The sequence below is a fragment of the Thermobia domestica genome, chromosome 5 (assembly GCF_964235325.1).
Source record: "Thermobia domestica chromosome 5, izTheDome1.hap1.1, whole genome shotgun sequence".
Classification (NCBI taxonomy): domain Eukaryota; kingdom Metazoa; phylum Arthropoda; class Insecta; order Zygentoma; family Lepismatidae; genus Thermobia; species Thermobia domestica.
The window spans coordinates 119,732,506-119,756,968 of NC_137458.1; the positions used below are offsets into that span (position 1 = coordinate 119,732,506).

The window sequence follows — 24,463 nt, forward strand, 5'->3', positions numbered from 1 at the left end:
TTTAATCTGAAAATGTCCTTGTGAAAGCATCGAATTCGGGAAAATTAACATCAGGTCTTGTAAGAACATGGTTTCAAGAGGTTTTTCTACCAGTGTTTAATACAAAGTCTATTTTGTTATTAGATTCGTAGAGTGGTCACAATTAATCAACTTTTCAACCTATTTTACGAACAAAAGAGTACCTCAAAATGGAAACCATTCGGCATTAACAACTGGTAGGATTCAGCCTCTTGATGTGTTAGGCCATGGAAAAACTTCTTGAGACATTTTACTGATATTGTCATCTACAACTATAACATAAATTTACATCTCCGTAATAATATAATTTAGATCCAAATCACTGATTCATAATCAGCTTTCTTCTCCCAGATTTGCAAATCTTATTAGATATGCGTGATACGAAAACAGTTATTTGGAAGAAAATTGTGCTGCATTTTACGATTTGTCACAGTCATTGCTGTAATAAGATGAGCTTAGTGTAAACAATATTTATGCATCACAGACTTTTCTTTACGAAATATCATTAGTGTGAAGCGTTTTCTCAATAAATTCATAATTATATCATTTGAAGATTTGTGAAGTTCTGATATAGTGAGAGGCGAGGGAACTCACTATACATATAGCGCCCCGAATAGGGAGAGGTGCAGAGACTTACTTTAATCAAGCATTCCATTAAAATAAAGGGGTTTCAAATCAATAGAAAGGGATTTCAAATCGGTCTGCAACCTTCTCGTAGTAACACCTGCCAACTATGATTGTTCTTGGCTAAGTGCAGAGAATTTCAAATCAGAAAACATCTTGTAATTATAATCACTATATTGGAACCGCCATTTTGAATTTTGACCTCAGATTCTGTATCAGATGTCCTAAAAAAACTCTGGCAGTATGTTTTCTACTATATTTAATGATTGTTTTCTGTCTATGTTTGAAGATCACCTCTAACGTTCAAAGGGTGGTTTCCACCCTTAAATCTTCATCATTGCCGAAACAAAAAAATATGTGTCGATTTTCGATGTTCTACAAGTATGCAAAATTTCATTAAAATCTGTGAGTGACACTCCCGTAAGTCTCTTTGTTAGAAGTATGTGTCACTGTTAGTACGGTTAGAAGATAAACAGCGATACACAGTATATTTTTATGTATACAGTTAGTATATAAATAATGAAACCGTTCCATGAGAATAGAAACTATATTGGCAACGAACCACATACTTTCTAGTGCCATCATACTTTTTGTCGATTTTCTCGAAAACTACTCATCGGAATTTATTTTCAAGTATGACATTTTGCTCAGCTCAGTATCAACTATCGATTGATACATGTCTCATTTTTGGACAATTCTATAGTTAAACAAGAATCAGAGTTTAAGAGTTAATCGTAATTTTGGGCTATGTCTCATTAACCGCACTGTTCATTGTCGTTGTGCTAGTGTCATAATGAAAAGCTTGATCAGAGCATAATTCAGTATCTGTTCCACCGTACAAGGATAGCTTGATTACCATAAAGCGTCAGATTTTCATTTTACGAACAATCGCGTTTCTTTCGATTTTCTGGAAAACTACGCATGAGGATTTATAGTCAGCCACATCATTTTGTTCAGCTTGATGAGATCATCGATTAGTATATGTCTTCCCTTTCTCGTTAAACGTTAATATTGTATTTATTATTATTATTATTATTATTATTATTCGCAGCATTTGATGAACTATCGGACGCCTATTCAACGCAAGTAAAAGGACTTCTGGATGGAGGAGTAGATCTTTTGCTGCTGGAGACAATTTTTGATACAGCAAATGCAAAAGCTGCAATCTTCGCCATACAGAATTTATTTGATTCCGAATATGAACCTGTGCCTCTTTTGGTGAGTATAGTTACGTATTACATACCGTTCGTGTAAACATTAATACAAATAACTGAGATTAGGTCCGTATTTACGCATGGGCGAACATGGGCTATGGCCCGGGACGTTAAGTTTTGGGGGCGTAAAATTTTCTTGTAACAGTTTTAATAATACTTCTTTTCGGTAGTGACCTCATATTAGTGTGTAATCAAATCAACCATAATTTTATTAACTGAAAATTGTATATTATTTTACTTTTCTACTTCGATTAAAATATTAATTATTCAAGAAATAATAAACACTTCTGACCAGAGTATATACACTTGTTTATTAAAAACTAAATTCCAGTGTAACAGTTTCGACAACGTAACGTTGTCGAAACTGTTACACTGGAATTTAGTTTTTAATAAACAAGTGTATATACTCTGGTCAAAAGTGTTTATTATTTCTTTAGTGAGTTCCAGAGTCGTGATGGATAGAGTTGCAATTAATTATTCACTTCACTATCTCAATTTTTTCTATTTATTGAAATTGAGGATGCGGCATTTCTTTTGTGGCCCAGGGCGGCAAAAATGTTAAATACGTCCCTGACTCAGATACACAACGTCTGTTTGTATAGTGATTAGCAGCAGGCTTCAAGTATTGTGAATAGTTCTATAGATGGCAGAGTTTAAAAGTAACTATAGAGTAATAAGCAGTGAGACATCAGTCATTTCTGGGGTGAACTTGAAATAATTCTTTTTTAATATCTGTGATATATTTCTATAGCACATCGGATTTTTTATTACCAAGAATGGTGTTATAGTAAAATGTGAATAGTATTGGAGATAAAGGTTTAAGTTTCGTGTTGTGCGTTGTTGTGTAGCACTAAGGTTATGAAGGACACGACCTACTATTAACATGGAACCGGGATTTAATTTAGATGCAGTTGGTGGATGTACAAATCATCATGCAAGATCAGCTGTTACAATATAGGACGTCTCCTGCTACAATCTCTCTCTCCTGGATGGAGATTTAAATAAACAAAGAAGTGAACATTGTCATTCAACGTTTTGGGGGTAGCGTGGGAAACCTGGGTTCGATTCTCGGCGGAAGCTCATGTGGTTCGGATCCTACCATAAGCTATAGGTACACGTCTCATATAGGCTCGCTGCTGAAAGGGACGCTAAATTCCAATCATTCGACTTTTTTTTATTTCGTGTTTCTTTTTCTAGATTTCTTACTCTTTTCTATTCTTCTTACTTTTTGTTTTCATGCTTACTTCATTTATTTATTTCTAAATTAGCGTAACAAAATGCATTATACACTAAAAATTCATAGGTTCCAAATGGTTATAATGATTTTTTTTAGGGGAACAATGGTGGCTTTTAAAAGAAGTCACATTGGTAAAAAAATAGTTTTATCGCTACAAACTAAAGGAACAAAGTTTACCTATTGTCCTAGTTCTTTTATACAAGAATTATAATATTAGATATTGTTTTCCTCTTAGCTTGTAGTGATAAAATTGTAGTTTTTACTGACTTGACTTCCCTGACTAGCCGTCACCGAACGGGAAGCGTTAACTAGTGAAGCTCTAGTTTTTGAAACTTTTTGTATAGTTGTCAAATAGTTACTATTCTTTAAGAAAGTCAAGGTCAGATTTTATATAAATTTTTTTCTAAAATATTGAAATAGTTGTTTTCCAGAGCAGTAGATTTTTCAGTTAAGTGGCTTTTACACTACAGTCTGTTCCATTAGTACTACATGTACGGCTAATTTCTATAAAATACTTGGAACGTCGAGGTTGAATATTGTAAACTTGGCGTTTTTGTAGAGATACGCCATTACAAATTTTTATCAATAAGTGATGTTATAAACTGTACACTTTATGATCCAAGATTTATATAACATCGAATGATATTACATATCCATCCGAGTGAGTGTTACTTCGACATTTTCTAGAAATGATATTACAAAGCAGGTGGTTGCTAGGTAATTATGAAGCAAAATGAAATGAAATGAAATTTGTAATTGTACGAACCATGATTATGCCCTTTCGGGTAAACAATACGAGTGATTAATACAAATGGTGGAATGAAAATGCGGGAGAACTCTGAGAAAACATAGAGAGACACAAACCTCACCACAAACTAATTTTTCTCGGAATCGAATCAGGAACTTATATCACTACAGTGAGCACTCTAATACTGTTCCATCGTACCTCCGTAATTATGAAGTGTCGCTATATGTGTTATATAGGTATATCATTATTTAACTTAATTTTCCATTTCATTGTCTCCCCGAAGAACTTAAAGGAAAGGCACCACCGTATTCAAAACCGTTTTTTCACCAATCTAAATCTAACATAGAAAGATCAGTTTGCGAAGTTTTCTTGTTGAAAGCTCAAAAACCTCCTTGATCTCCGACCAAGTTTTCTCAATAAATCCTGATGTAATCTCATAACAGCACTGAAAAATAAATTGTAATCTTCAATTTTTTTGTTCTCAACTGCCCGAATGTAATTTGGCAACATACTCTTGTTCGTATCGCATTGCTTCTCACCCTAAGATCATGTTGGAATTCAGTATATTGTGTAATTTTTATCGTGTTACGGATCTTCATAGACTCTTCTTCACTTTTTCGGAATTTTTTTCACTCTTTCAACCTTAATAATAATTGCCACGTAGTGCCTCCTAAATGATTGAGAGATACATTTTATTCGTCTATTTAGCTCTGAACTGTAATTAGTATATGATACATATGACTTTCGTTCATATCTTATGATATAATATTGTGTGTGGATGTCATATCAAATCAACGATGGACAAGATGGAGTAGATCGAGGTGTACTGAATTTTCTGTTGATACCTCGTAGTCATAGTAGACACATGCAGCAACGCCATTTATTTCGTTTCCCATTCTGAGAGTATGCCAAGAACACTTAGTATTTCATAGAGCTAGAAATATAATTCAATTTGGTCTTAAAGATATCGATATTGTCGTGATAATAAACATCTGTATTTTCAAGAATATTTATTTGAAAGTATGTTTTAGTGAGTGATATTTAAAAAATGTTACAAAATAATTCTGTATTCTACTTTTTAATAATATATGTATTAATTATTTCCAGATTTCTGGTACAATAGTGGATAAAAGTGGGAGAACGTTGTCCGGACAAACTCTTGAAGCATTCGTAGTGAGTGTTTCACATGCTCAACCAATGTGGTAAGTGTACATAGTGAGATTTGTTTATTCTTGTTTGTTTCATCTTGGGACAAGATATACATGAAATAATTTCTGTAATATAGTGCTGTACATTAAAAGTGCACTCCGGGAAGAAAAATTCTGATCGACTCAACATTTATATAATGTGTAGAGCACGGAAGGACTGACATTCAGCAGAAGGTGTGCATGCACCAATCTGGTAAGAGTAATCGAGGGAAGGATAGAAAGACACAGCTACATAGTATAAGTATATTTGCTCGACCTTACTATCCTCCTACGATTGCCTCATTAGTAAAAACAGCAACCAAACCAGCAGATTTATGCCTTTAATGTGGGAGAATTGTGGTATATCGAGACCGCAAATTTTCCTTCTACAAAATTGGTGCCCGTGTTGAACAAAATGAATCACAGTGATGCAAATATGGAATTGGTGGCTTAAAGAAAGGAGGGAATAGATCGACCTCAACATTCCAACAGCTCCGTCACACCATCACACGTTTCGCACGCATGTCTATTGTTAATTGTACAGCATTATCACGAATACTTACGCCATTCGATAAGGTTACATGCTGCAGCTTCCTGTGATCGCATACCATAGGCATCTGCATTGAAATGGTGTCGAGGATGTTGCGTATGGCGGGCTGAATAGCATGACGTCAGCCTTACGATAACGGGTGGTATTGGATGTCGTTCCCACTATTATTGACCAACACTGAGGCGTTGAAGGTGTCTTAACCCACACGTTCACCTGACCTCTAATCATGGGCACCAGAAGGGGAGGGCAGGGTGGCCCCCTGGCTCACGAAAATGCATTAAATTTCTTTAGATTTTCGTAATGCAAATAAAAAAATACCAAACGTAATATAACAACCAGGAGATGAGCCCCCCCCCCCCCTAGAAAATTTTCTTCGGGCGCCTATGCCTCTAATCTATTGAATACTTTTGATCAATGATCACACAATGGCTCATATACCGCAGACTCCTCACGACAGATGATTTGGTAACATTTAAAACCAGATGGCTTGTAATGCAATACTCTCAAGAGTACATTCAATGTATCTATGCATCGCCATGTAGCAGCAATTACACGTTGATAGTGGCTCCGTACAATTGTGACTTCTGAATGTTCCAGGCTCCCGAGCTGCCGTCGTACAGAGCGATGACTTCATCCTTGTACAAGGCAACCAAAAAAAGTTCTTGTAGTTTTTAACCTTCCATTAATCATGAGCTCACAGAGAGGAAGCGAAATGACGTACGTGCGTGCCAAACGATCGGAAGTTAGTCTGACCATCGAGCTTCAGTAATACAGGCACGTTGCACACATATAGTAGTCATAGCTCGGAGAGAAATGTAGGTATCGAAACAGCTTGTTTGCGTGTGTTTGTTGTATGACTTTAAAGTAGATCTGTCAGCTGCTTCATCAAGTCGTCGTATATGTCAGGCATTTCTGAGAATAGCATGAATGAACACATGGCAAGGCATTGGTTCCAGAAGTTCTATTCGGGAGATGTGAGCCTTTCGGATGAACCTCGCAGTAGACCACCACATGTGTTGGATGACGATCCTAAAAGCAGCCATCGAGAAGGACAGTGGTCTAACGTATGATGAACTTGCAGTAATATTCCATGTTTCCGCTGAAACAGTTAAACTGCACCTGCATGGAATAGAGAAGTCATGCAAGTTAAGCAAGCCAACAAGGAATAATGACGAGTGACAGGCTGTTTGTCCTTGCTCACTCGGCACCTGAACACATCAATCATTGATTACTTGCTCACTGATGACGAAAAGTGGGTCCTCTATGACACACCCAAGCGTAACATATATCCGTTGTCGTCACGTGACCCCTCTTCCTCACATCTCAAGACACCTCTGCAACCACGAAAGATATGGTGAAATTGTCAGGAAGTGGTGCACTACGACCTCCTTCCATCTGGTCAGGCCATAACCGATTACCTCTATTCTGAGCAGTTGCAAAGGGTTCACCGTGCATTGCAGCAGAAGGAGCCGATATTTGTGAATCGGAAGGGTGTGCTGACAATGCCAAGCCACACATGGCAGAAAGGGCCCGTGGGACCCTTCAGCATCTTAAATGGGAGACACTGCCATGAACCATATTCACCGGACCTTGCGTCAACAGATTATCACCTGTTTCATTCTCTCGACAACCATCTTCTTGGGAGATCCTTCGCAAATGAGAGAGATCAGCGGAATGCACTCACGGACTTTTTTGCATCACGACCACTGAGTTTTATCACCAGGGTATTATACAGCTGAAAGAACGTTAGTAGAAGGTGTTGGATGCTGATGGAGATTACGTCGAAACCTAAAGCTAATGTCTGTTTATTTGATTATCAGATTTCGCATTGCTACATCTTCTTTTTCGTAATATTTCCTGATGGGAACTCATGTGGTTGGGATTACTCAGTAAGCTGTAAGTCTACACTTTGCGCGTTGCCTTGGTGCTGAAAGGGATGCTAAACCCCAGTTCAATTGAATGCGGCAATTTTAATAGATAGCAGTGTATTTTCAGAATTTTAGTTGAATCTTGCTAGAAGTGCAGTATATTGGGTATTGTAAACATCCGCAAAAGAAAAAAGTGTGGCCGTCAGTAGAGAGATTGGCAGGATTAATTGAATTAATTATGAATTGTAGTTTAAATCTATATATATATATATATATATATATATAGTGGTCGAAGTGAGACGGTATGTGGTGGTATGCCATACCACCTCTGGTTTTTTCAGTGATAAGGCATACCGTCTCTTGTTTTTTTAATAATTAAAACATACCGTCCCAGGAAAGTAGATGCTAAATACTTTTAATAAATCAATTTTTATACACAGTCTTTGACGAATAGTTTTACTCGTAAAAGGTTTTATTTCTTATATAGAAATGATTTCTAAGTTGACAACAACGACATTTTTCTTACCTTCTTCCTATCTTTTGTTTTTAAAATGAGGTGTCTGTAAAGAAGTTCACCTAATTTATATCTAGATATGCCATATTGAATTGTTTCTTTGTTATGTATATATGTGTGTCTTCTTGCCTTAATGCATATAAATGCCGTGTTTTGAGCATGGGCGGGTTTAGTTGTCTACTGTGGGAGCGAACCTTCGGGGTGTTTGGAATACCCTACAGTCGAGTGGAGAACCGGGAGTTTTCCCGCAGGAAATTATTAATATCCTCATTCGGTTTTTGAGCATTTTCGTGTATAATTCTCTATAATTCAACATAAGGGGATTTTTTTCAGAAAGTTGGAGAAGATCAAAGTCTCTTCATGCCCCCCCCCCTCCCCACGCGTTACTACAAAGAAGCTCTCCTATGTTTTTCAGACATTGTGTAAATAGAAATGCAATCTTTTAGGAAACATACCCTCACTGCATTACAACATTTAGGTAGCCGGTATGTCAAGTCAAAAAAATAATAAAACATACCGCTTCTGTTTTTTTTCCTACACACTATATATATACTAGCATTAATTACCTGCTTAGCTGGGTTAAATTGAGAAAAAAAATGTCATATGTTCCATAAGTCAGTCACTTTTTACTATTCTTAAGTGCTTTTTGATATCGGCCATTTTTGATCACTTTTATATTTCTTCCCCCTACTCCTACCCCATACTGCGTAGCTGAATTTGGATTTAAACAGCATCGCAAGTGTCCTGTTCATTTCAGCGACCCCGAAAACTATGGATTCGACAGTGATATTGGTCGTTTTCGATAATTTTTAAACATCTCCTCCTCCCCTGAGTTGGACCGTGAGAGTGAAATGATAAAAACATCCCAGTTCCGAACCTCATTTACGTTAAAAATTTTATCGAGATCAGTCGTATGGTTCAGGAGTTATTGAGTCATAAACGTAGTCATTTTCATTTTCGATGTAAACATAATCCATCAAAAGCATACCTTATTGAGCAGATTAATCAGTGTATTTTCATTTGCCAAACATTGAAAGCATGTGTTGGCCTTCGTTAGTTGCCTAGTGTCCAAGGAAAGTAGTAACGGAAAAAATCTGATCATGAGAGATTCTTGAGCTCCCTCGTGGCTAAGCGGTTAGCTTACGCGCGCTTGGCGTAGGGGACCCGGGTAGGATTCCCTGTGGAACTCACGTGGTTCGGATCCCACATTAAGCTGTAGGTCCACGTCTCATATAACCCCACTGCTGGAAGGGACGCCAAACTAAAATCACATCACATCACATGAGAGGTTAGTACATCATCAAACGGAAAAGTTGTAATACTGCACATGTTAAATCCTGTGATATATGTAACCAAGCAAAGAAGTTACATTATTGTTGACCAATGGAGAGATTCTCACCAGAAATGGAAACTTTTATTCAAAAGTAAGCGTGATAACCACTCAGAAGATAGCTGCATAATGTCGAAACATGTTCCAATATCTTGCTAGTTAAAAGTATCTAAACATCGAAACGTAGCTATTATGTTATGAATATGTATTGCACGTACTGTGGTTTTGATGTCATTTTTACATTTCTTTCTGTAGCATTGGACTAAATTGCGCCTTGGGTGCAGAAGAAATGAGGCCATTTGTTGAAAGAATTGGTCAAATGACCAAATCGTTTGTCATCTGTTATCCTAATGCAGGTAATATGTAGTTTTGGAATATACACGCTTTAATTGTCTCTACTTTTAATATCTCAGTATAATGTGACGTATTTCTGTGTTTTTGTTTCCTTTTCTTTGCTAAACTATATTTGGCCTTTTATTCGTTAACTTTACTAATATTCCAGTTATTGTTAATGGTCAGACAGAAATATTCATGGAGTAAGTTGTTAGAACATTCCCAAAGAAAGTAGTGTAATTACTTGAATTTTTGATTTTTAATGGTTACTTTTGACTCCTTTTTTGAATCCTGAAATCAACACTATGTATTTTGAATGTGCATATGTTTGTTTGCCCGCCTTTATATGTAGAGACTTTGTAGCTATATTGTTCAGCATATTGAAAACAAATTTTAAACGTAAAGTTTTCATTAGTTTTTGGGGGCTGTTTGCGCATTTGTCGTCCTGCCTAGTAGTAAATATTTTCTACAAGCTGAAATCGAAAATCGAAAATTTCTTGGTTCTAATGATTGTTCGTACTTCATAAATAAACATTTCATTATGAACCACACTATAAAGTGTCATGGATGAGTCAAGTAATTTCGTCACTTCACTGTCAACCTAAGTACAGGGTCACAAAAAGTCTCATCTTCGGTTCTAAACAATACGTCTGTTAGGTAAACAAAGCATAGGTCTGTGTTTGTTTCACTTTATTTTTGTTACATGATGAGAGATATGGTCCCGGAAGTCCGTCGTTCGATTCTGGTGGATGTCATATATTTTGCATGCCTAAACTGACACAAACTTGGAATTTGCTACATAAAACCACGAGCAAAAGTGTTACACAAAGAAGTAGAGCCAAGAATACGCAAATAATTCTTTCAACACAGTATTTTCTTCGCTATCAGAAGTAGATTAAATAATAAAAAAAACTTATTTAAAAATGAAGTCTTTTGACAATTTTGGAACTCAAATTATTCTAATAACATAGTTTACTAAAAGAACATCAATTTTAATGATTACCAGTCAAAATTTCCATAAATGATACAATTCGTTAATTCTACGTAAGTAATACAAGAATGGTAACATACAACATAATTTGTAAAGCAATGCAAGATAACGTTGTTGGCACAATAATCAATTTTACTACTGGTATTATTAAATCCTGGCAATGCGCTTTTAAAAATCCAGGTCAATTATACATACTCGTATGTATATTACCGTAACATTTTCTTTCCCTCGTGCTTATCTATAAACGCATTACTTGACATTTTACTTATCACACTTATATGTCATAAATCGTTGAAGCCTGATACTATAAACTAAACATTTGACCAAGGCTAAAAACTAGCTAATGATATATATTACTACACTGGTAGTTGTATTATTGTTGATTAAAAAGTATACTTCGAAAGTACTTGTACAGGACTATATTTCATATATATATCTACCATCGGTGTAACGTAGTTTTGCATTTGGGAAAAAAAAACTACTACCTAGAAATTATTCTTCGGTATAACATTTTGTTGTACATACGTTTTCCTTACCTTCCTTATTTTCGATCCGTTTGCTTTATCTGCAGCTCTCTCTTTCATTATGTTTACCAACCAGCGCAAGTTATAACTACTTTAAATTCCATGTGTAGCTATAGTTTTTGGAATCCACCGGAAACAAACGATGCTGGAAGGACTGGTGAAAATACATTATGCTTGATTCGTCTATTCATTTCTATCGGAAATGTTCAAGAAGGGTATTTTTCCAACGTGAAATTTTTGTTAGGAAGATATTTTATTTTATGTATATATTTATTTATTTTGGAAAGTAATTAACGATAATGTTTGTATTTCATAACCAAAATTCATAAATACGAGGCGCATCCAGAAAGTAACTTTCTTACGCGTCCCATAGTTAGGAAACTGTATGTTGCGCGAAACGACTGCATGCACGTGACAGAGTAAGGTTCTAGCACCAGCGAAACTTCCCTAGTGCTCTTAGTAGCATCGTGGCAGTGGTTAAAGATGAACGTCCCTATTCCAGCTCCCACCGCGTGTGAAGTGCAAGCAGTGACAAAGTTTTTCAATGCACAGGGTATAGAGCCGATTGAAGTCGATCGTCAGCTGTATCGTGCAAAAATGTCAATGCTGACCCCGTGCTCCTTGCTTTGCGTTCAGGAGTCAGTTGCTTCAGTACCCACCTGGCACACAGCTTCTTGAAAATAGGTGTTCCGTGACAGTGGTGTGCAGTAGGGAACGGGAAATCTCTGGGAACTGACTAATGAGTTGTGTTATTGGAAGCGACGATTCTGCATGATGCGAACCCGAACAAGGTCTACAACATCGTCTGTGATGACAATTGGCCTCCCACTGCGCTCTTCATCATGCACAATTTGGCGCCATGGTGCAAATTGTCTACATCAACAACGCACTATCTGCTTGCTTATGACGTTAGGCCCACAGACCTGGCACAGCTGACGATGGATTTCAATCTGCACTATGATCTGTGCATTCAAAACTTTTATCATTCCTCGCACTGCCACGACGCTACTGAGAGCACTGGTGAAGTTCCGCTGGTGCATGCGCCATGCTAGGACCGTACTCTCTCACGTGCATGCAGTCGTTTCGCGCAACATACGGTTTCCTAGCTATGGAACGCATGGGAAAGTTACTTTCTGGATTCGTCTCGTATTTCAATAATTTCGATTTGGCATAATTAATTGTTTAATTGTACAAATGAAAGCGAGAAAGTTAATGTAGTGATTCATATCCTTTCTATTCTTTCTTTTAAATATTTTTTGTACATTATAAAATCTGATATCAGTGCTTTCAGAACACAGGTAAGAGTTGTAGTTGCTTGAAACCTGACTTGTTTGAGTGATCAAATATGCTAATCTGCTTTTGCACTTATGTTATAAAAGATACATGTTTCTAATTGATAATAACAACTAACTGTTACTCTAGTTAACTTGTTTTGTTTGCTAAGTAAGAGTCGTTTAATGTATCTGCATGATTTGCATGGTAAAGATTACTACAATTCGCAGGCTTACCTAATACTTTTGGAAATTATGATCAGACACCCGAATATATGGCCAAGCAAGTTCGAAGTTTTGCTGTTGACGGACTCCTAAATATTGTGGGAGGATGCTGCGGTACGACTCCTGATCACATTAGGTGAGTAGTGCCCAAAAATTTAAGATTTGTTTACATGTGATTCGGCTTCTCTTGTTTATTTTCAGTGCGCAAATTTCTCAGTTAATCGAAATGCATTGCTTGCAGTTCTTCGCTGTTCGTATTACGTTATATTGTTTTACTTAAATAGGAGAAAATGTTCCTGATTTTAAGACCGTTTACTTTTTCTTTGTGTTTTGTACAGTCAGATCACCTCAGCTATCTTTTTAACTGCAAATTTTGTTTCTATTAATGGCTGAAAAAAAAGTATAAAATTTATCTCCGAATCTCGTAGTGAAATGATACTTCTTTCAAGGTTAAGCGGTTTCCAGACGTTAGACACAGAGAACCGAAATGTCAATTAAAAGTGAAACAAAATTTTCTGATACTTTAAAATCCAGAGAGAAGTTTCTGTTTCGAAATAATCCTGAATGTCGAAGGAATCCGCGAACAAACCTGGAATATTTCTTTATATTATCAATTCAAATTACATAACGTATTTGAAAGTATATAACATAATTTCATATTATTATAAATAAATTATATGATCATATTCTATTTTCCAGAGCCATTGCTGAAAGTGTACGTGGCTGTAAACCTAGAAGACCTCCTGCACATATATATGATGATGACTTACTTCTGTCTGGCCTAGAATTTGTCCGAATTGGAAAGAATACGAATTTTGTTAATATTGGAGAACGATGTAATGTTGCAGGTTCTCGGAAATTCTGTCGACTTATCAAGACTGGAAAATACGATGTAAGTTACTATGTGCATGAACGGAGCATTAATTTCATTCAGTTTTATAGATAAATTTATTGTGAGTCTGTTTTTGAATGTCAGGAAAAACATTTTGCGTTACACAGAGTCATTCAAACTATAAATCATACCTACGTCAAAATCATATTATGCTCAAAGTTGATTGTAATTCGAAAATCTTCGCAGCTGTAAAACTAACCTGGTGGAATCTGCAGGAGCGATTAAAGTAAAGGGGACGGTATACAAGAAAATAAACGAGACAAGAAAAATGCATATTTATAATAATAATTGCAAATATCTGTATTTAAAACGATCTTCAAAAGAACGTTTCAAATATTTGCTAATGGACACAATATGATACATATTTGTAAATAAAAATTTTACTAGCCTAGTATCCGTACAGAAAGTAAATCTTCATTAAATAATTTCAGTACTCTCTGCTACTTTCATCAATAACTTCTTGAATTCCTATACTAAATCCATTGTAGAACCTCGCATCTAAGAACTATCCCATAAGAGAAAAATGTCCTTCATGAACTAGAACAGTCTCCTTTCAGAAGGAAGATTACTTCAAAAGCTAAATATCTGACAAAAAGGGACTTTGCAAAGAAAGAAATTTAAACATATTTTATTTAATGTCCAAAATTGACAGGGGAAATTATCAAATCTACAGAGGAGAAGGCTTTTTACGCAGCTTCAGCACATAGAAAGTGAATAAATAGTTCCATTCATATATAAATAGCGGTTTAAAAACTATATGCTGTATGGTGATCGCTAGTTACTTGTTCTGGCAACATATTGAGATTACTGCAAAAGAAATATGGTCTTAACTCATTATTGTCATATTTTTGTGAATAATATTCCTTTTTCCTTTACGTACATGTAAATCTACGATAATTTAAAAAAAAAAAAAAAAAAAAAAAATCATTGAATTTTCCACGCACAGTTCGCCACGGTCACAAACTCAAGTGTCAGTATTTCGAGGTTACGACTTATATTTAAAGATGACTTTGTAGTGCAGTGTGAATGTATAGCGATTTTTTCCTGGTTTTTAGCAATGTCTTCATTCACTTTCAGCTTACTATTCAGTTTTAATAGATAATCGATTCATAAAGAATTTCACAAAAGTGTGCAAGATTTCATAGTTTTCTGATATTTGAATTTTTGTCAACAAGTTCCCTAGTAATGACGTTTTTATCTTATGGTACAATTCTTAGATGAGAGGATCTACAATGAATTTAACGTTATGAATTCAAGAAATTACTGATGAAAGCAGCAGAGGCTATTGAAATTATTTAATGAAGATTTACTTTCTATATAGATACTATTTTTATTAACGTTTTAAATGCTTATGTTAGTTGCAGTTCATTACTTTCGTTACTATTTTCTTTTTTTTTAATTTTATCTTTTTGTGTCCTTATGTAGCACCAACTTTGTGAATGAGAAGACTTACTATTGCAAGTGGAATCCACCATATAAACCATCCGTGTTTTTACTTTCAAGAATATTTGAATGTGCAAACACGCGTAACAAAAGTGAATGTCGTAGCCATTAGGTTACGGGAGAGCCCTTGTTCGTGTTTTTTTCTTTAAGGAGGTCCTGGACCAGTGGTTTCCAACCTTTCTTGATTGATGACACTTTCCTCAACGCCTATGACTTTGCGAAACGCTTGTTTGAATTTTTATGAATAATAATTTATTAATAATGTAAATCATAATAGTGTAAGACTATAAAGTATTGACTATGTTGTACTGAACATTGTACGGGTATGTTTTGATGCTGCCATTGGATCCGTTGACTGGATACACTTCGTCAGAAAATTGATTGAACTAATTATTAAATACTTCATGATTTTTAAATTCTAAAATTTCGCGACACGCCTTATATAAGTGAAGAGTATGTCGCGAGACACTAGTTAGAATCCGATTCTACAGTGTGTATGTATACTTATAATTTCGTTCAGACTTTACGTTATTAGAATACCTGCATCAAGTTGATTCGCTGATTATAGTATTGAATTTTAAATTTCTTTTCGCGGCAGGAAGCGTTGGATATTGCAAAATTGCAGGTGGAAAATGGCGCCCAAATTCTGGATATCAATATGGATGAAGGAATGTTAGATGGAATAGCAGCCATGACTCGATTTTTAAACTTAATTGCATCTGAGCCGGATGTAAGCAAGGTAGGAGGTCTAAACCAAATTGGATATTAGTAGTTACTGTTTAGTATTGTAATTTAGTTACCTTATTTTACCTTTAAATTATATGTGAGTGCGTATTAAATATTCCTTATCTTTATATTGAAACTAAGGGAGCGATCGAATACTCGGCATTAATAATTTTCAGATAAGCTAACTTTTGAAAAGATAAATGCTTTTGAAGACATTTTGAGAACTTGGCAGAATGTAATACTTACTAACATAATTAAATGAATAAGAAAAGAAGAATAGAAGTGCAATGGAGGAAACAACATATTCTTTTTTCGTACACGATATCTTATGTAGGTACGAATTGAATGAAGTTCAAAGTGCGAGTGGGCCACGGGCTCGTTTTTCAGTTTTAAATAATAAGAAATCATTTAAAATTATCAAGACCAAAAAGTATTTTCAAAAAATGATACAACGTGCTGATCACATTAAATTTGTTTTCTTCTAGCCAAGTTTATCTTCTTAATAAATATACATACTTAATACATTGATTATGGTTAAGTTGGGATGTCAGTAGCGAGAATATATGTCCTCCTTGTGACGAATACTACCTCGATTAAGTTCCCGAAATTCACTCACAAAATTAAAAATACAGGTTTATTCTTGAAAATTGATGTTGTCCCCTTCGAAGTAATCCCCATCGATTGTAACACACTTATGCCAGCGCTTGATCCACTTCTCGAAACATTTGTGGTACTCGGTTTTCGGTATGTTCATCTGAGCCGTCTTCGATTTTCGCATTATCTCCTCTCGGCTGCTAAAATGCCTTTCCTGTAATGATTTCTTGAGTCGATCAAACAGGAAAAAGTCGCACGAAGCTAAATCCGGTGAATTCAGTAGCTGAGTATGGTATTCGTTACGTTTTTGGTGTGGATCTCGCGGATAATGATATCGTTGTGCGATGCTGAGTTGTCATAGTGCAAAATCTACAAGTTGCTTGTGCAGAGATCTTTGCTTTTTAGGCGAATTGTTTCGCGCAGGTGCTTCATAACGCCGAAACAATACTCCTTGTTGACTGTTTGACTTTCTGGCTTAAATTCATGATGTACAACACCGTTGTAATCCATGGAAATCGTAAGCATCACCTTCTTTTTCTTCTGAAAATGACGTGGCGCGGAAAGCGTTCGTGCCACTGGTAAACTGCTATTTTTTAGAGCATCATTGCCAAAACACTTTTCCAACATTTCCAAGGTCTTTGCACTGTTGAATCCGCTTATAACGCAAAATTTCATACACAGTCGCTGTTGCAAAATTAGCTCTATTGCAAAAATCGAAATAGGCACCGAAACAGATGTACTCAACACTGCGTTACTTTCACAAGTGGCGAACTAGGATGTTGATATTGGGAGGGAATATCGCTAACAGGTGTAGCAACCCACAAAAAAAGATAAATCAGGTGACAGTGCGCCACACTGTAGTGATTTCGGAAACTTTTCGATCAAGGTATATTGTAGTTGTCCAAAGATAGATAGATAGATACGTGGATAGATAGATAGATACTTCTAAATTAATATTTCTTTCAGAATCAGTTTTCCAATTTGTCTGTCTAGCAGAAGGTTCCCCACGATAAAAAATAGCCAATCTTCACTGGTTCTCCCGAACGGCACATTTAACCGCTGTTCTGTCCTGATACGTTGCTGCCTTCACTGAGCCCTGTGCTTGATAAGAGTATCAGTTGTGCACGATCCGTGGAACAATGAAGGTAAAAGTGACAGCTTTCCGGGAGGAGTCCATTTGTGAACTTCGCGATACCCATTATAGCCACTCAGCAGTAGTGAAACGGCGTAAAGAAGAGGATTCAACCGTCATCAAAGCTGATGTAGATCTTATCATCCGACGATATATTCATAAGCTCCTATGGTATGTGGTAGGCCGGAAATTTTGAGGAAAACGCAGCCCTAGCTCGTTGGCACCCCCAATATATTTCGCACCATTAGGAGAGCAGTGATACAGGACAGTCCCACAACGCAGAGAAATTTGGCCATGAAAAAGCAGTATCCAAGATCATCCGGAAGAACTTCGCTTTGGAAGTGCGTCACAAAATGCACTTACACCGCTTCACAAAGCGCCACATTCAGCAGAGATTCGCACAACGCCAGAAAACTTCATACTTCATAAGGAATAGTGGAAATGAGTGTGTACTCTGGATGAGGGGTTGCTCTTCCTAGATGAGACCAATAGCATTCAATCCATTTTCTATCGTTATACAGACCACAAAATCCATTCTGACTTTGTGCTGCAGTTCAAAGTAAAGTTTTCTAAGTGATTATTGGCGGTGGCGGTATATTGAAGTCGGGCAACGCTGCCACACGTCGAAATGTCTTGCAATATCAACACACCTTACTTCCAGGAGAATGTCATGGACTGTCTATGACATACACATCCCCCACCTGTAGTGTGACAAAACCACAAATATATGAATCCCCATGGAGAAGATTTCCAGATTTATACCGCGATCATTTCAAACCTTGTACACAAGGAAGGCAGAAGAGATAGAAATTTGAGCGATCTCATTTTCGTCCATCCCTGGACGCACCACCCATAAATCCTCTGATACTTCCGTAACAATTTTTATAGTTGTAGTTGGTGAGTACTTCAAATTATATGCCTGCAGCCAAACCCCCTCTAATATAAATATTGTTGTGTGAGTACCTTAGAATTCTGAAACATGTATTTTTAGATAGTACACATATTAGTTCCTAAGTGAAGTCTTGACCCGACTTCGGTAGGTCTCATAGTTTTGGAGTTATGAACCTTTAAAGTTCATTTTTTCATGTTTTTGACAGCCTATAACTCCGAAAGGAAACAATTGTGCATCCAGGTTGGTCAATACTTTTTTGTCTTATCTTGGTGTCAGGAATCACCTCCCAAACGTTGTCGGTGTTGTTTTGAAACACCCTGTATATATATATATATATATATATATATATATATATATATATATATATATATATATATATATATATATATATATATATATATATAAAATTCGAAGTTGATACTTCCTTCAAAGAGAAATCAAGAGAAGCAAACATATGTACTTCTTTTTTTAATGGTCATTAAAAGTTTGATCTGTAGTTATTAATGAAGATTTTTATTTTGAGTTAACTTTGACTATTGCGTCGTACAGTTATGACCTAGAGAGTTTCTGAGCTCTATTCCCATCGAAAATTGATTCGAGACCACATGTACCGAAAGCAGATGCGAACAACTCTGTTACTTGCAAATTCTGTATAAATGACAAATTATGTTGAGAGATGTAGACAGTAATCTTATTTGTTCAAGATTTACTTTAGAATGTTAAATGCTTTCATCTCTGATCTAGTAGTTAATGCATGTGGCTTTGGTGCACGAGATCCCAAGATCGGATCCCTGTAGGAGAGCATTGAATGCACTACAATGGTTATATCCACAAAGGGCGTTAATACATATTACTCAATCAAACGTTCAATGTAAATTGTTTTGTATCTTGTGTTTTATTTTTATAGGTGCCTTTATGCATTGACTCATCAAATTTTAATGTTGTGGAAGCTGGTTTAAAATGCGCACAAGGAAAATGCATTGTCAATTCCATTTCTTTGAAAGAAGGTGAGGAAGAATTCATAAAGAAAGGGAAGAAAATACGAAAATATGGCGCAGCAGTTGTAGTAATGGCTTTTGATGAGGTTGGACAGGTAATTATTAAATATATATTTTTCAGTAATGCATTTTATAAATGTAAGTTACGCATATATTCAGAGATTAACTGTAAATCAATAATATTCCCATATCTATTGGAGCTCCTGCAAATTCTTTCTTGAAAGCGTGGAAAACGGAATTCATAAAAAAAGAATTTTGTAGAGGAGGAGGAGCAGCATCAGCAGCGACGACAAGAACAGTTACAGCTAATAATACTACTACTAAACAATAACAACTACTACTAATACTACAGACCTACTACTACTACTATTTTTCTTTTTGTACGAAACTGTAGGGCTGTTCTAATTTAAAATTACATACTTCTTTTCTGTCTAAGTTCTAAATTGTTACTTTTTTTAGTCACGTGTTATCTATGGTTAATTCTGCTTTACATTTTCAGTTGCCTGTGTTTCGTGTTCTGCTAGCTAATCTGACAAAATTTGCTAGCCATGTATATTGCTAGATACTAATAACATGAATGGCATGTGATTGTATTAAGAGTGGTGAATCGATACTACTTGGGGCAAAATGATAATTGGCAACATGTCCAAGAAATAAAAAAGGTTGTGCCTACTCTACTGTAATTTCAGAGCAGGTCGTTAAGGTCCCTTCCCTAGTTCCATAGTGTAGAGAAGGGGGATCAGCTATGGTAGCAGAAGTGATTTAGTAGATATAGAAACCACAATGACTATTCAGCAACAAATAAGTTAATAGGGTAATATAATCTATAATCTATTGTCATACACTTCAGGACCATAATCCAAAATTATCAGTTGAAGTTTAGCATCCCTTTTCAGCGCCGAGGCTATAGGAGATATGGTCCTTCAGTTTAAGGTGGAATCCGAACCACCATAATGCGTTCAAATTTCCAGGCTTTTCCACCAGAAATCGAACGCAGAATTCGTGTACCAAAGGCGTAATCAAAAATGGTAGTTTTGAGAAAAATGATGGCCATCGTCTTACTGCAGTCATAACAAGACAGACCTTTTCGAGATGTTACGACTTTAGATTGACATGCGTAATCACTACTTTATCCTTCATTGAGTATGTATGGAGTGCCTACCAACCGTAGCGTTAACTACGAGAGGCTGCTGAAATTCGTAACTCAATTTAGAGGGAGTCTACGTGGAATGATGAAATTTTACAGTTATTCTAGATACTGCCTCCAAGTTCAATACATTTCCTTGTGCACGATATTCCAACTTTTGCAGACCAGTTAAAAAAATTCTGTAGACGGTTCCTCACATCACTGTTTCATACCACTAATTATCTCCTTACCAGATCCAAAAGGCGTCTTTTCAAGTGTTGTTTTAGTTTGGGGAATAAGGAAGATGATCTAGACGCTGAAAATCTGAATCGTATTGTCAGTTGAATTTTCCATGGCGTTGCACTCTGTTTGCCTTTACGTTGTGTGAGTAATTACAGAAGAATATTGAAAACATTATCCCAGCCGACTTCTGTTTCTTGAACTTCTTAGTCAATCAATGAGCGCCACTTCATTGATTGTTATTTCGTTTCATGATTGTAGTGGTACAACCATGTTACGTCCATTGTTGCTATTCGTGACAGAAATTGACCGGCATTGGGATCAAAATGGAAGATGACTTCCCTTGGTTCCTTCACACTTTTGATCTGTAACAGATTATTGGGAACTCAGTTTGACAAGGACTTGCGCATGCCCAAATCATTATGAATTATACTTCGACGCGTTCGCGAGAAATGCCTACAATTTGTGTCACACGTTTAGTTGAAATTCTGTGATTTTCTATAATAATGTCATGGATTTCATTCAGGATTTCAGGGACAGTTACTGTTTTTGGTCTTGCTGTACGTAGAGCACCAACTGTTGAGAAATTGTTACGTTTAAACTGTGCCACTCACTTCTTCACTACTGTATATGAAGGGGGAGAAACCCGGGAGCACGGTGGCTTAATCGTAGAGCGCTTACCTCTGATGCGTGGAATCCTTGTTTTGATCCCTGGCCAAGTAAATTTGTGGTGGACAACATCGTGTCCGTGGGTTTTCTCGGGTTACTCTCGTTTCCTTCTACCAATTCTTTCATCATCATTCACGGGGCATAATCGTGGGACGTTGAACTGAAAGATTTCATTCTTTTTTCCTAATTTTTCCGAAAGAGAGAGTCCCGTAGTGTTTCACTAATTTCCTAATTGATTTGCTTTGGTGACTTTTTTTGTTGGAACAAAATTTGATGAAAGCTCTGATCTCGATGTTCGTGAAATTCGCTGGTTGGGCACACATGATCATTTCAGGGGCCTGGAAAACAGTAAGAATTTTCTTATTAATATGAAAATTTGTATTTGTAGATACAAAGATATGCCCTTTAAAACTGCACAGTTTCATCAGTCTACTTGCACTTCTTCTAGGTTGGGCTACGAATTTTTAAGCAGCCCATCGTACATAAGTCATGTAGGCCTGGAGATAGACACTAGAAGACGTTGAAACACTTAATGATTCATTGTTTGCAGAACGGTATAGCTGCTCATTGGGATGCACAGCTCGTAGTAAGACCTGTAGATAAAATAGTAAATATAATCTGTTTTAGCTCCATTAGTATCAATTTATCTAGATAGCATTCTGTATGTATTTGGTCTAGGAATTAATTCGTGCGGTTGGTACGCACACATTGAAGCTGTAGTACAAACACAAAATACATAAATACCTTAAGAAAAATATTGTCCATCGCTAGCCACCACTTTCGCCCATCTGTCAGGCAATGTACGGATTCCGTGGCGAAAGAAGTCCTCATCCTTGGAAGCGATCCAGTCAGAGACCCATGTTTCGATATCTTCTGAAGAAGTAAACCGCTGTTCAATCAAATCGTTGTTCATGCAATCGAACAAGTAGTAGTCCGAAGGAGCAACGTCTGGTGAATACGGCGGGTGGGGTAAAACTTCCCATCCGACATTTTCTAAATAGGTTTTGACCGGTTTTGCGACATGTGGGCGAGCGTTATCATGTTGAACAATAAGTTTGTCATGTCTGTTCTCCCATTCTGGTCGTGTTCTGGCCAGAGCTTGCTTCAAACGCATTAATTGTAGTCGATATACGTTCTCCATTCATAGTTTCACCCGGTTGCAGCAGCTCATAGTACACCACACCTTTCATATCCCACCATATGAACAGCATAACCTTTGCACAGTGAATATCTCGTTTTGGTTGTGATGGACCTGGTTCACCTGGTTTCACCCAGGCCTTTTTTCGTTTAGGGTTCTCGTAATGGATCCACTTCTCATCACCCGTAATAATTCGATGCAGAAACCCCTTTCTGCTCTGTCGTTGAAGCAGCAATTCGCAAATGGTTTTTCGTCTTTCAACGTCTCTGTCTTTCAATTCATGTGGAACCCAATGTGACATCTTTTGAATCATTCCCATGGCTTTCAAGCGTTTGGAGACTGTTGTTTGATCAACGCCTAATGCTGCTGCAAGTTGTTCCTGCGTTTGACACGAATCCTGCTCGAGCAATGCTGTCAATTCTTCGTCTTGAAATTTTTTTGGCTGTCCAGCTCGCTCTTGGTCTGCCAAGCCGAAATCACCACTTCTAAACCGTGCAAACCACTTCTGACACGTTCGCTCAGCTAGAGCATGGTCACCATACACTTCCACCAAAATACGATGACTTTCAGTCGCACTTTTCTGCATGTTAAAGTAATGCAGCAGGACACCCCGCAAAAACACTTTATCAGGCACAAATTGCGCCATGTTCACTTAACTACAAACTGGTGTTGTTGACGCTTTAATCCACTGCCCTATACTACGAACGATACGCGATGACAGGGGTTTGCAACACATGTGTGGATACACGGAACTGTGGGACGCTCCGTTCGTTGCTCCATCTCTTGTCCACCCGCACGAATTAATTCCTAGACCAAATATGTCTACCATATTTTATATTTCACTAACTCTATCTTGACACTTTCAATTTTCACTGTTGTAATTCTAAAAACCCTTAAGAAAGTTTGGTTATTATAATTTCTTGGAAGCACCAAAATCAATATTGATATTTTTTTTTTTTTTTTGTTTCATTAATGTAAATGATTATAATCGGTATGCTTTGCTTTCCCAAATGAATTTGTATTAAGTACGAAAATTATATACAGTAAAGCCTCGATTATCTATCAGTGTCGCGGAAAAAAATTTAATCCTGCTGCAGTCGCGCTCAGTTATTTTTCATAAGTAGTCACTCCGCATGCAAATGAGTACAGTATGTTCTAAAAAAACTAAACATAAATAACATTGTAAAAGGCAATATTTCCAACGTAGAGCAAAGATTTCTGCTGTACTGTACATGTTTTAAAAGTTTTGTTATGTTTTTTGTACAATAAAACGTAGTTTTTATGCTGAAATATTTCTTGTGTTTGCACCTCATTTTTAGTCTTTTTTTTTTTGGGTTATCTGTGATTTTCGTCATCCGCGGTACCGTTCCCACCCAATTCCGCGGATAATCTTAGCTTTATTGTGTAAGAAAATGTAATTTTCACGAAGTAAGGAACAGTTAAAGATATTTGTAGAAGAAATCAGCAAAATCAAATAAAGTGCGTAAATAATAAGATGATTAGAGGATCCCAACATTTATATTAGTTTATGTCTTCTTGTAATCATGTATTTAATTCAGTATGTATCAAATAATTTGTTCGCAGGCTGCAGATATGGAAAATAAAGTTAAAATATGTCAGCGATCGTTTAAAATCTTGACTGAACAAGTAGGCATGAATCCTAATGATGTTATATTTGACCCAAATATCCTTACAATTGCAACTGGTATTGAAGAACATAATACTTACGCCATTGCATTCATCGAAGCAACGAGGATAATAAAAGTGAGTAGCATAATATAGAACTAATTTTTATCTTATTTATTATTTCATTCTACTCTCAGCAGAGGAAGGTTACTTCGTTTAAGAGGGGTTTACGTTGATTCTACTCTGATAAACAGAAACAAGTTATGTGCAATATGCATAGAACTATAATTAAAGATGCAAAACCAAAAATATACAGATTCAGAAAAAAATGACAGCAAGATAAGGATAGAAAA

The 24,463-nt window shown here is 36.4% G+C and overlaps 1 protein-coding gene across 2 annotated transcripts in view; it reads left to right on the forward strand.

Annotated features, from left to right (window-relative positions):
• LOC145686078 (methionine synthase-like) overlaps positions 1 to 24,463 on the forward strand; it is a 127,420-nt gene that overhangs the window by 27,868 nt on the left and 75,089 nt on the right. For both annotated transcript variants that reach the window (XM_081759000.1, XM_081758999.1), the window contains exons 4-11: positions 1,694 to 1,860; positions 4,949 to 5,043; positions 9,546 to 9,646; positions 12,641 to 12,770; positions 13,334 to 13,526; positions 15,568 to 15,708; positions 19,221 to 19,406; positions 24,069 to 24,248. In XM_081759000.1, the coding sequence (XP_081615126.1) occupies positions 1,694 to 1,860; positions 4,949 to 5,043; positions 9,546 to 9,646; positions 12,641 to 12,770; positions 13,334 to 13,526; positions 15,568 to 15,708; positions 19,221 to 19,406; positions 24,069 to 24,248 (1,193 nt within the window). The remainder of the gene's footprint in view (positions 1 to 1,693; positions 1,861 to 4,948; positions 5,044 to 9,545; positions 9,647 to 12,640; positions 12,771 to 13,333; positions 13,527 to 15,567; positions 15,709 to 19,220; positions 19,407 to 24,068; positions 24,249 to 24,463) is intronic.